Here is a 14521-nt window from a genome sequence, read left to right on the forward strand (position 1 = left end):
AGATTATTTTTATGGTGGAAATATCTTGCTCCTCAACAGAATTTAGGCTATGCATTTCATCATCTAATGAGGAAAATAGGGTGGAGTTGACTTTCAAGACCCATTCTGCAATTCTCTGATCCGTATAATATTCTGCATCATTGGGACATAGACCATCTATGCCAGTCTTGATGGTATCTTTGTCTTCAGAGTACCGGGATTCTGTTTTAATAGCCGAGTCATCAGAGGAGAAATCTCTCTGCTGTTTTGTTTCACATAGACTGGCATCAAGTTTAAGCCTCTCCGTCATCACCCCGCTGTAGTTGGCACTAGGGTTACTCACATCATTTCTCCGTTGCCTTACTAACGGGTCTGTTGGTGAGAAACTTGATGCCACAGCTGGCTGGGCCCCAAAGGTCCCCTTGGTGCAATCTAGTCTGGAGCGAGTGTCTGGGTTCTGGATGGAATCTTTTGTAGACCTAGTCAACATGGTTAGACTACTACTAACTAACCCATCTTTGTTAGACATTTGACAATTCTGCGCATGTTGAGCAACCAGTACGTGAAACACTGCATTTACACTCCTTACACCAGACGTTGACAAGTGTGTGTCTCCGTTGTCTTGTAGTGACACGGCTGGTCTTGCAGAAAGAAACGGCACATTTGAGCCCTCCGCTTTACCAGCAATGATTCTTGATCCAGTGATGGGGGGCAGAAGGATACCCTGGGTGATAGCGGATGTGCTTGCACGGCCCAGTTTATTTTGAATCATTAAATGCCTAGGACAAGTAAGATATTCAATTGGGTTTGTTATCTTTGGAGCTGGTCTCAGGTTAGCATTCGCTTGAGCAGGGTCTCCTCGTGGAGCATTCGGCCTGTCAATCCGTTGCACATTAAGCTCCAAGTACCGCATGTCCTTTTCACTAATGCTCCTCCACCGTGACTTTTTCTCCCTGTTTGTATCGGACCAGGCTTGCTTCTTCTGTACTCTGTAAGTACTTTTCATAGTTCCAATGAATGGGTTGCCTTAAGTGGAAGCTTGCATCTTGTGTCGAGAAGTCCAACCCGGTCCTTAACGTATAGGACACCTAACTGCAACTCTCTGGCTATTCTTTTATACTGTGTGTGTGTGTGTCTGAAACATCCCCCTACACACTCCCACCAGCCGTTAATAGACACTTGATATGTAACAGTACCCCACACCTTTTAGTTAACCCGTTAATACCCAACCAGTTTTACAATTCAGTCAAAGGGCCGTTCACCATGCATACACATTAATTGACCAATCTCTTTGGAGTTTCCTGTGTCATTGAGGCCAAGCATTCCTGAAATGATCAAGAAAATAGGAGAAATGTTTCTACCCAGAACAAAGCATTGGCTTTCAACACGTGCAATAAAGACATGCATAACCACTGCTGCCGTCAAGGTTACATTTATTTGAGAGATCTTTTAAAATATTAGACATTATACACATTCCCTGCTCTTAATTGGGTAATGGAAAAAGGTTTTATACTTGTTTCAGTTCACAATTGCTAAAATGTTGTCATTAACTAGGTCTACACTCTACAGAGCACACAGGCTTGCTACAGACTTTACAGTTATTGTGAGTTGCCTTTAGTGTGTAGCAATATAAAAAATGAGTATACAAAAACGGCAATATTTTAGGTTGGGTAGGTAGGTGGCTGAATTATTCTATACCTTAATACAGCAGCAGCTGTTTGTACGTGCCAAAGAGTAATCAAGAACTTTAAGGAAGGGCATAATTGCACTATTTCCATGTTTGAGAAATTAGTGGATATAATCGGCTTTGCTTACCAAGGGAACCCGGCAAACCAAATACATTGAACAGTGGCAACTCATATACATTATTGTGATTAACTGTGTGAGACCGTAAGTGTATAAATCAAAAGGCTGGTTGTTGCACAACTACCAAACGACGTTCAGGTCGCCGACGTCGGTGCAGAGGTCCGTTTTGGACGGGTAGACAACCTTGAGGTTCCCGTCGGGGTCCACGGTGCGAACCTGCTGGATGACCAGCTCTCCTGAGGTGATATCATCCGAGGCAGGGACTGGGGGTGAATCAGACTCTCCCTCTGACCCAGCCTCCTCTCTGTGCTCAAATGTGAACTTGTTTAGCTCCGCCATTTTCTGAGAAGGAAACAGAGAGATGTGTTAATTGCTGACCATTGGGACCATATGGATGAAGTCTATTTGAGAAAGTAAACGAGAGCCGGGGTCACCGCAAATGAGTCATTTTTTAAATGTTTTTTTTGGAGGGATTTTAGTGTTTGGTCAAAAAAAAAGAGACTAAAATCACCAGGAATTCTGCAAAAATAAAATCTAAATAGGAAATCTGTTCACCAAGTATCCGCCCCACAAAAAAATATTGTCTCAATGTAATCAAGGTATGAAATTGTTATTATAGTCTCAGTCTTTACATTCTCCTAATTTTATTTCTTAAGCAATGGCGGCAAATTTTGTTGAAGGTATTGTAAACTTTTCACCAACTTGCCCCACGTTTGTTGACGCAGTAAAATATATAGGGGGACGTATACAATCCGTCAGTGAGATTGCTTGTCCTATATTTCCACACTTCCAGAACAGGAAGTCTCATCAACAGTGCAAACTATACTGTGTACAAAACATTAGGAGTGCTATTTCCATGACAGACTGACCAGGTGAAATATATGATCCCTTATTGATATCACCTGTTAAATCCATTTCAAATCAGTGTACGTGAAGGGGAGACAGGTTAAAGAAGGATTTTTATGCCTTGAGACAATTGAGACATAGATTGTTGAGGGGTGTCAAATCGAGCAGGAATTAAATCAACCCCAAACTCTCATGACCTGACCTCAAATCCCTCCTTCAGTCACCACACCCAATCAAAACCGTACCCTCTCTCAATAATGTCTATTTTGGGGCAGGAATCAGTGTGGATTAAACCCTTATCGGCTGCTGTGTTTCGACAAGGCTGTTATTGAAACGTGTCTGCGCTGTGTGTACTGGTGGGTGTATGCAGCTCTAGGGTTGCAGTCGTATTGTGAGCTGTATGTTTAGGCGGTGACACCGTACACCGCCAGGCCACTCACCCCGGGCAGATGAGCTCACTTATTCCACTGAGGGCCAGGATCCAGACATCAAACCAGCACAACACCCTTAGACTGAGCATGACACCCGGTGTCATGACACTTTTCTGCTCTCGCCAGCCACCGTGTGTGTCTGACTGATGCATGCATGTGTAAATGTTTAATTCATGCAATCAACGGCTGTATGCGTTATGCATGTGCATTGCAATGTAGGATTCAGTCCTACTGCATGTCTCTTTGTATACAGGGAGAGAGCTGAGCTTACCACTATGAGAGCATCCATCACATCTTTACAGATCTGCAGGCTGGTAGAACTGGTCACTTCTAAGAAAAGCTCCTTAGTCGTCTTCCTGATCTATAATACGGGACAAAGACACAGTACATCACTTGTATGTAATATTGTCCCCAGCTAAAGCAGACTACTATTTTTTTATTATCAAATGAATTCAATCTGTAAAGTGGGATGACAGGATAGAGTTGACAGAACGATATCATATCCATCCGGCATTAGAAAAGAAATACATTGAATGCAGTGCATTGCCTGTAAGCCTATTCCACGTCATATTCCCTTGCATTTATAAGCTACTATCTCGAAATTCAGAATAAGGGATCAGAACTACATTTTAGAATCAGGAAATGTCAGGTAAGACAACACCTGGTTACGTCATCAACTAATAGTCTTAAAAAGTCAGCGTTTGATTTCAAGGCTAAGTACTATACTCAAGATGAATTTATTGCAACCCGGGTACAAGCATGTCCGCAATTAAGCAAGCAATAAAGATACAGATTTGTTTCTTTATCTGGTGTGGCTGCAATTTAAAGCTTCCAAAGTCAAAGTGCTGGAGGTGTGCAAAGTCTAAGGGAAAGTACAACTCAGCAAGGTTTTAGACTGCATTCTACACTGCTGGGCATTCTATAGGTTGGCTACATGTAGATACTGAGAACAAATATTTATTATAAATCATAACATTTCTATTGGTAGCTGTATTGTGAATTCACTGCTGGATCAGCAAGTGATAAGCGGATGGGTGTGACCTGTAAGAAAGGCACCTGTCTTTGGTCTGATAAAGATTACACACACACACCTTGGTTTTCTCACTGTTGGTGATTGGTGGAAATGAGATCACATGATCCTCTGCATCCACCAGACATGGGTAGAGTTCTTTTCCATCAAGAAGCTGCAGGTATCTGAGTCAAATAAAAAAGTCAAATAACTTTAGCTGAGAAACAATGGCTAGTGTAATATGTGTAATATTGCCCTTATGCCAATGATGGCTACAATAGCCAACAGAACCCTTTCATAAGAGCCCATTGAAAGGTCTACACCCATACTCATGGTGCATATTGAAGTGGCATTTGAGCTCTTTGAAAACTCCCCAAAATACTGTGTCATGGTATTTAGGTCAACCTTAAAGTAAATTAAAATTAGGTAAGTTATCTAACCGAATCTTGTAAATAACAATGTAATCATTATCACTTGCCTATATCTTTACAGACAGGTCCTAAAAACAACAGTCCACATATTCTCATAGACATAAATAAAGGAATACGTGTATTTACTTCAACATGGTTTCTGTATCAAACAGCCTTATGGCGCCCTCATGTGTTGAATGAGCAACCTAATCATTTTGCCTTTGTTTTGAGCTCCTGGAACTACTGAAGTGCTCAATAAAAACAATGCATTAGGACACCACACCAACATACTGTAAATGGAAAATGAAATAGGAATTAATTTATTACTACACCATAACATTTAAAGGGGCAATCAGCAGTTGGAGACAGTTTTGACCGATATGTACCCATTGATAGATAAAGAATATAACTTAGAAATGCCTCATTTTATTTCACCTTTATTTAACCAGGTAGGCCAGTTGAGAACAAGTTCTCATTTACAACTGTGACCTGGCCAAGATAAAGCAAAGCAGTACGACAAACACAGAGTTACACATGGAATAAACAAACGTACAGCCAGTAACACAATAAAAACATATATATACAGTGTGTGCAAATGTAGTAAGATTAGGGAGGTAAGGCAATAAATAGGCCATAGTGGAAAAATAATTATAGTTTAGCATTAACACTGGAGTGATAGATGTGCAGATGATGATGTGCAAGTAGAGATACTGGGGTGCAAAGGAGCAAAAAAATGAATAATATGGGGATGAGATAGTTGGGTGGGCTATTTACAGATGGGCTGTGTACAGGTGCAATGATCGGTAATCTGCTCTGACAGCTGATGCTTGAAAGATATAAGTCTCCAACTTCAGTGATTTTTGCAATTCATTCCAGTCATTGGCAGCAAAGAACTGGAAGGAAAGGCGGCCAAAGTAGTAGTTGGCTTTGGGGATGACCAGTGAAATATACCTGCTGGAGTGTGTACTACGGGTGGGTTTTGCTATGGTGACCAGTGAGCTAAGAGAAGGCCCTTCGTTTGCTTGTCGTACCCCATTAGAATCCAAAATATAAACTTGTTTTAGTCCAATGTTCGTAAACAAACACTGTATAGCATCAAAACATGGTTAACTACACTGAACAAAAATATAAATGCAACAATTTCAAAGATTTTACTGAGTTACAGTTCATAACGAAATCAGTCAATTTAAATAAATTCTTTAGGCTCTAATCTATGGATTTCACATGAGAATACAGATATGCATCTGTTGCTCACAGATACCTTAAAAAAAAAGGAAGGGACGTGGATCAGAAAACCAGTCAGTATCTGGTGTGACCACCATTTGCCTCATGCAGCGCAACACATTTCCTTTGCATAGAGTTGATTGTGGCATGTGGAATGTTGCCCCACTCTTGAATTGCTGTGCAAAGTTGCAGGATGTTGCCAGGAATGTGCTGATGTACACATCGATCCAGAGCATCCCACACATGCTCAACGGGTGACGTTTCTGCTGCGTATGCAGGCCATGGAAGAACTGGGACATTTTCAGCTTCCAGGAATTGTACACAGATCCTTGTGACATGGGGCCATCTATTAAAGTGCTGAAACATGAGGTTACAGCAGTGGATTTATGGCAGAACAATGGGCTTCAAGATCTCTTCACGGTATCGGTGCATTCAAACTGACATCAATAAAATGCTATTGTGTTCGTTGTCCGTAGCTTATACCTGCCCATACCATAACCCCACCGTTCACAATGTTGACACCATACACGCTGTCTGCCTTCTGCCCGGTACAGTTAAAAACCAGGACTTATCCATGCCAGTGGCCATCGAAGGTGAGCATTTGCCCACTGAAGTCAGATTGCAGTCAGGTCAAGACCCTGGTGAAGATGACGAGCAAGCAGCTTCCCTGAGACGGTTTCTGCTAATTTATGCAGAAATCTCTGGTTGTGCAAACCAAAGGTTTCACCAGCTATCCAGGTGGCTGGTTTCAGACGATTCCGCAGGTGAAGAAGCCAGATGTGGAGGTCCTGTGCTGGCATGGTTACAGGTGATCTGTGGTTGAGGCCAGTTGGACGTACTGCCAAATTCTCTGAAATGACCTTGGAGGCAGCTTATGGTAGAGAAATTAACATAAAATTCCCTGGCAACAGCTCTGGTGGACATTCCTGCAGTCAGCATGCCAATTGCACGCTCCCTCAAAACTTGAGACATCCATGGCATTGTGTTGTGCTACAAGACTACAAGACATTTTAGAGTGGCCTTTTATTGTCTCCACCACAAGGTATGCGTTTCTTTTTCTTCTAGATAGCATGTGTGTAATGATCATGCTGTTTAATCAGCTTCTTGATATGCCACACCTGATGGATTAACATTATGAGAGAAATAATATTTTTGTGCTGAGAGGGATTACATGAACTGAGAGGGATTACAATCTACAATTGCCATCCCTTAGTTTTTTTACGCAAAAATCACTTTGTTATTGTTTCAACTGCTGATTGGCACTTTAAAAATGACATTTCACGAGCATCCCCGCATTTATTGCGATGAACATGATGCAAGACTTCGCTCTCACACAGTCATACAACGTGGCAGCCACTTGGGGTGTAACGGTTTGACAAACCCACGGTTCAGTAGTATTGCGGTTTGGGGTCACCGTTCGGGAAAATTAAATGCCATTCACAATGTTCCTAGAATTGTCCGTTGTGACCGGATTGTTATGCTGGGCCTCAAGTTTTCACTCGGATGCTGCGTTTGTAACCATGTGGGAAGTGGGAATTTACCAGCTATGAAGTCATAAATACCAGTTGGATACATTCATGTGATTTGAACTGATTGATTAACGCAGATTGGCTAATGGCCAACAAGATGCATCCACCATAAACTAAAAGTACATCTATCATGCTTGTAAACAAATGACAGTTCAGAAACCACATTAATGGACCGCTTTTTATAAATAATGTGTTGCTGCATTCAATTGCCGAAAGTGCTGTTATAGAGAACATTTCCTTAGTAGGTGATGTCAGATGTCGCCATGTGGGAGAGGTGGGTGCTCTCGATGATAGACGACTTTCCCACTAGTAATTACCAGTTGGATGGCCATTCAAGTGCATTTGTCATAGTCGTATGTGATAAATTCCCACTTCCATCTTGGTTACAAACACATGACACTGTTTCCTTCAGTGCCATATGAGTACTTGTGACTCTCATAAAGGGGGCGTGTCTGCAGCACGATACACACCTAGCTTACCTCATGCTTACCTAGCTACATTATTCTATTAGCTCTGTAAAACGATGCTAGTTGCGTCAGAAAACTATTAGCATGTGTTGTTTTTTGAAGCTACCCTGGCCTTATGACTTCCAAGTGGCGCAGCGGTCTATGGCACTACAGACACCCTGGTTCAAATCCAGGCTGTGTCACAACTGGCTGTGATTGGGAGTCCCATAGTGCAGCGCACAATTGGCCCAGCGTTGTCCGAGTTTGGCCTGTGTAGGCCATCATTGTAAATAATAATTTGTTCCTAAATGACTTGCCTAGTTAAATAAATAAAAAATATGACCATGTTTTGTTTATTTGGTCTATTCAGCATAGCTCTGTTCTGCCCTGCCTTGCCCCCTTGTGGAGCTCAAAAGTTAGTTTCTTACTGTTATAACTCAAATCTGTGATTTTGTCAATGCAATAAACTTTTTTTATAGCAGTGTTTATTATGTTAATTCTTTGTAGTATTGTTTTATTGCTATATCCTTATATTGTATTCTAATGAATAATTCCTCTTTATTCTGTACTTTCAGAAACATTATTTGCCAATATCATAACTGGAGCTGGACATCTTTGGAGTTGAAGAATGAGGACAGCTTTTGTATGCTAACGTACACTCCTTAACAGTTGTACTGGATGAAAACGCAGCAGGAAAACACATATGCCAATATGTAATATTAATCTATTTTATTGCAGTACTGGTAGTTGGTTCAACAACTTGTTTTACTAGAGGACAAAAAACTGAATATGCATAACCCATATTTAATATCCATGCAGTGACTGAACAACAACTGCATTTCCACCCCCATCTCTAAGGCATAGTATCATGGCTGCAACAACACTGAATGGCGCAGAGTGGGAGGTTACGTGGTTGACTGCCGGCACGCGCTACTTGTATCAATAAATCACTATCAGAAAATGTTTTGTGTGGTAATTATTTGTGTATTTACGATTTTATTCACATGTTTTCAATTCTAGGTGACAAATCATGCATTCCGATTCTTGCACAGATTGTAATGGGCACATATTATGTGTGTAAAATACCTTTTTGAAGGTTGTACTGATTATGATGAGCTAAGCTAATTCCAGCTGTGTAGCCATGTTTGTTGACATACAATGCATTCTGGGATTCACGTCTGTTTGACCAAAGATGTTATAACAAAATGAGGTGAGTAAGAGTTCACTAATTTTTTGAGGATTTCCGGAAATTAATGGTGGGATGTGAACGACGGTAGATGACACACCCCTTCAACATGCATACTACAAACAGACCAAACTCATCTCGTCTTCTCTTATTATCTTCGGTTTCTGTGAGGAAAAAAATGCATGGCTTCTGGACATAACTTTGTAAGGACTGTGTTTGTGTAAATAGTTTCTGAAAAAAAGTGTGGCCAGCTCAAACGCTGATTGTTGCGTCATTCGAAACTGCCGTTCTAAACGAGCATTCTAAAAGAGTGTTCTAAACACACGGGTGTGATCGTACGCGTCAGGGACCACTGTAGAACGATCACACCTGTGTGATGGTACGTGTGAAAGGGTTAAGTAAGTGCAAAACAGGGTGCATTCGCATTCATTGAAAACGTTGGCTAGGCTTATTTAGAGCGGGTATCGCTATGCTGAAAGAGGAAAGTTCGTAATGTGGTTTGAGCAGTTTCACGAGGTGCTCCCCGAAACCCCCCCCCCCATTTTTAACCACAGAATGGGCACATATCTACAGCTATAAACCAAAAACTGTAAGAGCCTACTTATCACTCTTGTAATTTATTTGGTCCAGTCAGAATCAGCTGCCAAGGGCCACTTGAATGCAGAGGGGAGACGTGTTGTGTTATGTTGTTGTTTCTTTGCGTTTCCGTCTTGCTCCGGTATACTGGGGTGATGTCGGCTTAAATGTGTCGACATATGAGGTGTTGGCAGCTGCATAGGTTATTATCGTTGAGTGTGGAGACATACTGTCAACGTTTTATCCACAACTCTCTGTCCGTCGCCATTGTCATCTACTGGGAAGCCAAAATGTTCCCAAATTGGCAATTTAAACGATGATGGAGGATCCTCCAATTCCAATTTATTGACCCCACCACTCACCATCGTACAGAACTAGTTCCTGTCTGCGTCTCATAAAGGACCGTTTGAAATGAGCCAAATAAGATTATAATTTTATTACAATGTTTATTACAGCATAGGCTCTAGTTGTCTTAAGGCAATAGCATGAAATGATTTTTTTGTTGCTCAGATTTACTCAAGAGGCATAGGTCTACAATGCAGCGTAGGCTTAGCCTATAGGCCTTGCTTTAATTGTGTTTTTTGTTTTGTTTTCATTCGGATTCACAGTGTGGACCGAACAGAGAACCCGTACAAAACGGTTTGGTACGAATACGTGTACCGTTAAACTCCCAGTAACCACGAGACCAAAACAGGAGAGGTTAGCTTCGCGCTCTTAGTTGTTGCGGAAATTGACTCACTATGCTGTTTATTTGTGCATCTACATATCACTGACTCTACCTTTAAGAATGCTGCCGTCAACCCAGAAGCCACTGTGATTTTTTTTTGGCCCCCCCCCTTCTAATAACAAAACAAAAAAGAATGGGCATCAAGCCGACTGCAGCTTTGGGCTGCGTTTCCGATTCTACATCCTCCAGAAGTGTGCACTTTTATACTTCCTGTCATAGATTTATTGAATTGGTGGAATCATTTGCTGTATAGAGTTTCCATCATTGTTAAATCCATGAAGGGAAGTTTGCAAATATACTTTGGAAGAAGAGTGCAGAATCTGGACTCCCCTATACTTTCAGCTCTGCATTAAAGACAGGTGTTTATACTCACTTGTGGAGGCCAGACACATTCTGCCGCTTCCTCTGTTTCCTCTGGTCCTCTGCCTCTAGCTGCAACTGCCTCATCAGCTCCACCGCAGTCATCTCCTTACGGCCCAGAGGGACTATCTAATAAACAACATTTTATGAGAGGGAGTTGATGAGAAATGTATGCTCCTTTCAAAAGATAATTTGCTGGTTTAAATAAACTTGAATGGGACCGAAATGCATTGACACAAACCTGAATGCAATTTATGAATATAATGATTTGTTCATATGCCAAGAGCGACAGGAAACAACCAGCAATAATTATTTTGTGTTCAAACTGTTGAGGTAAAGCCGCATGAAGGTCTTTCAATAACAGACTGATGTCACTATAACAGGCTTGTTGCCTGGCGTTGGCGTAAAATATGTTTAAAAGGATCATGAATTATTAAGAACGGAATAATGTTATGGCTCATAACTACTGATTAAAACTGTCCTTCAAAATACTGGATTCTACTCAAGAAAACAGAGGTATTATGTTCAATAGAAAGAGAGCCTTGTTATGTTCTCCAGAAACATTTGAGACTGCCTGTATAAACTACTTGAACAAAGGGATGGAACAAGGTCCTGATAAATGTCATCATAAACCAATCAAATGAGAAGAGTTTAAAATACCTTGGAAAACACATAGAAGCTAGGAATGGGGGCGGGGGTAGCTGGGTAGTTAACGTTAACTAGCGCTAGAGTAGGCTGTACCTGCGGAAAAACTCAGGCATTTCTCATCCTATTGTTTGTTCTCCATCTTCTTTTTTAAATGGTGAGCCAACATGTTTTGGGGCACTTTTATCTCAAAATTATCATGGCTCTCTTCAGCAGACATACTGTAGTGAGCAATACATTTTAAATATATATCGAATCGCAATACATATTGTCGGCACCTAAGTATCGTGAGGTCCCTGACAATTCCCAGCCCTAATATAAGAAGTTAGTCATAGTAAATGTGTCAGATGTAAAAGTGTTTTTTAATTCCATCTCAGAGAGACTTACATTTGAGAATTTGTGGCCGGCTAACATTGTATGAGCAAAATGTCATGCAATGTGTCATACCTTTAACATAGGAGGTGTTCTGGCATCATACATGAGAGGTCCCTTGAGTAGCTGCATGTCGTGTGTTGCGATGGTCGCAGTTGTCCTTTTTCCACATAGGTCATCGTGAAGTTTGGTCTAAAATACAATAGGTAAGAGAAAGAGTGGTGAAAAAGGAATAATGCAAAAGAGACTTAAGGATCATATATTATGTTACATAGCCTATCGAGGATGGTGTCAATTTATGAGCTTGCACAGTGGTGTAAAGTACTTAAGTAAAAATACTTTAAAGTACTAATTAAGTAGTTTTGGGGTGCATACTTTACTTTTGCTTCACTACATTCCTAAAGAAAATGTAGTTTTTACTCCATACATTTTCCTTGACACCGAAAAGTACTCGTTAAATTTTGACAGGAAAAAGGACCAATTCATGCACTTATCAAGAGAACATCCCTGGTCATCCCTACTGCCTCTGATCTGGCAGACTCACTAAACAGAGATCACCTCTGGTCATCCCTACTGCCTCTGATCTGGCAGACTCACTAAACACAAATGTTTAGTTTGTAAATTGTTGGAGTGTGCCTCTGGCAATATGTAAATAAAACATTTACACATTGTGCCATCTGGTTTGCTTAATATAAGGAATTTGAAATGATTTAATTTTATTTTTACTCTTGATACTTAAGTCAATTTAAAACCAAATACCCAGTAAAAGTTTAAAAGTAACTTTCACTCGAGTCATTTTCTATTAAGGCAGCTTTACTTTTACTCAATTATGACAATTGAGTACTTTTTCCACCACTGAGCTTGAGTTTATTTTGTAGTGTGTTCTTAGTCTGTTTCTGCATTCACAAACTACAAGCCTACATAGTTTCCTTGCCAAATATGACTGTCAAATACCGCAACATAGAAGTTGACTAACGCAGAAACAGTCTGGTACCAAGGCTAACGTGCTCTCATCTCTGAACAGCATTACCTGCGCAACCAGGAACCTCTTGAGCGCATTCCCGGACTGGAAGTTCATGCCTCTGACCACACAGCACACCAAGTACGGCCTCACGTCCTTCAGTTCATTGGCCACCTTTACAGTGAATGACCCTGGGTTGTCAGACACATGAAGCACTTTCACCACCAGCCGGTTCATCTCATCCACCTCATCCTCCTCCTCCTCGGTCTTCTTCTTTTTCTGCTTGCGCTGCTTTTTGGTCTGGGTCTTCTCTGCGTTCCGGCCCCCGTCGGCCTTATCCCCATCGGCCTGCTTGCTGCCTTTGCCTTTCCCTCGGCCACCGGCCCGAAGGTAGTCCAGGATGGACTTGGTCTGGCAACCGTTGACCATCTTCTCCAGTCGCTTGTCTTTGAGTTTGTTTCCTTTGAAGTTGATCTCCTTCAGTTTGGAGCAGTCACTCAGCTCGTAGGGGATGTCACTGAGCTTGTTGTTGGATAGGTCCAAAACCTGAGGAAAATTGTATATTTATTACATTAAGACTATGATAACAACATGAATTAAGATTAATAACCAAATGGGGCTTATCCTGGTCTCAGGTGTCTCACCATCGTTGAGGCCTTGTGCCAGGAAAATGTTAAGACAGTGTCAGGTTTAATACAATGTTGATAAGATTAACTGAGAACTACCCTGTCAATCATGACCATAATTCAGTAGGAATAGACTAGAAGTATTTATGAAGTCATGCACATTTTTGGTAGCAGTGAGATTATGGATTATTTCAAATACAAACTTTTAGAGCAGAGAGTTTATGAACATCTCCACTCAGCTCTTCTATGGAATTCTCAGAGGCGATGACAGTGCTGAGGAGATCCAGGCGATAAAGGTCATCAGGGAACCGAGTGATGTCATTTTTGGAGATGTTGATGGTAGAGAGTTTCGTGCAACGACACAGTCCATCTGGTAGTGACTCGATGTTGTTGCAGCTCACGTTGAGTGTATTGAGATCGCTTAGCTGGGTTATCTCTTCAGGCAAAGCTTTCAGGTTGTTAACTGAAATGTCGAGGACTTTCAGGGACTTCAGATTTCCAATGGTTTTTGGAATAGAGGAGAGCTTATTCCTACAAAGAATCAAGCTCGTAAGGGTGGTCAGATTTTGTATGTCTCCATGAATCTCTGTCAAACTCGGACATTGGATGATTTCTAGGTAATTTAGGAGCTTGAGAGAATAGATTGCGGAACACAGACCTCCATTCGATGATATCTTTTCATCGATAACTGCACCTTGAAGGACCAGTTCGCGTCTTTTCTCTTTTGAGGCTTTCTCAATTTCTGGCCAACTCTCTTGACCATCCATGCTGCTACACCAGACCCGGAAAAGGAAAACTCATGCCACCCGGTAACACTTGAGCACAGACGCTTTAAGCCACCCGGTAACACTTGAGCACAAACGCTTAAACGACCCGGTAACACTTGAGCACATACACTTTAAAATGTCTATCTGCCGAATGGAAGACGCAGTGAAATATGCATCGAGCAGTGGCGATGATATGCGCAGCGCACGTGCAGACTGGATACTCAAATATTTTTTTTGAATTGATAAAAAACTTCATGGACCACAGTCCTTCGCGGTGAGACGATGGTCCGGCACATGCGCACCTTAGCTTAGTAGTTGTTGTCAGTGGTGGTTATGGAGATGAAATGGGACTTGGGCAAGCTGTCAACATCTTTGTAATGTTCATGGTAAGATATCTTTGATATATTTGTAGTAACACTATACTTCAATAGGAAATACGTTGTATTCAAACGGTGGTTTTATTGTGCATCCGGTGTCACTATATTTATGTGAATTCAAGGTGTTTTACGTTACCATTCTAAGTAGGAACGAGTTAGCTAACGTCAGCTAGATACAACAAGCTAGATAGCCTGTCTTTTACTCGCGCTGTCATGCTCCAAGTTCATTCCTTCCCACCCCAGG

General features: G+C 41.4%; 2 protein-coding genes across 4 annotated transcripts in view; one reads left to right on the forward strand and one right to left on the reverse strand.

The window, feature by feature from the left end:
- Positions 1-1395: 1395 nt before the first annotated feature.
- lrrc47 (leucine rich repeat containing 47) lies at positions 1396-14040 on the reverse strand. The gene is made up of 7 exons (XM_046344154.1): positions 13337-14040; positions 12577-13053; positions 11622-11738; positions 10543-10658; positions 4154-4256; positions 3334-3423; positions 1396-2127 (listed from the first exon to the last, which is right to left on the reverse strand). The coding sequence occupies exons 1-7, from the start codon at positions 13898-13900 to the stop codon at positions 1906-1908; spliced, it is 1689 nt and encodes a 562-aa protein (XP_046200110.1). The 5' UTR covers positions 13901-14040; the 3' UTR covers positions 1396-1905.
- Positions 14027-14521, forward strand: part of cep104 (centrosomal protein 104) — a 40598-nt gene continuing 40103 nt past the window's right edge. For all 3 annotated transcript variants that reach the window (XR_006838203.1, XM_046344151.1, XM_046344152.1), the window contains exon 1: positions 14027-14286. The gene's annotated coding sequence lies outside the window, so the exon portion shown is untranslated. The remainder of the gene's footprint in view (positions 14287-14521) is intronic.

The sequence above is a fragment of the Oncorhynchus gorbuscha genome, linkage group LG03 (assembly GCF_021184085.1).
Source record: "Oncorhynchus gorbuscha isolate QuinsamMale2020 ecotype Even-year linkage group LG03, OgorEven_v1.0, whole genome shotgun sequence".
In the NCBI taxonomy this organism is placed as follows: domain Eukaryota; kingdom Metazoa; phylum Chordata; class Actinopteri; order Salmoniformes; family Salmonidae; genus Oncorhynchus; species Oncorhynchus gorbuscha.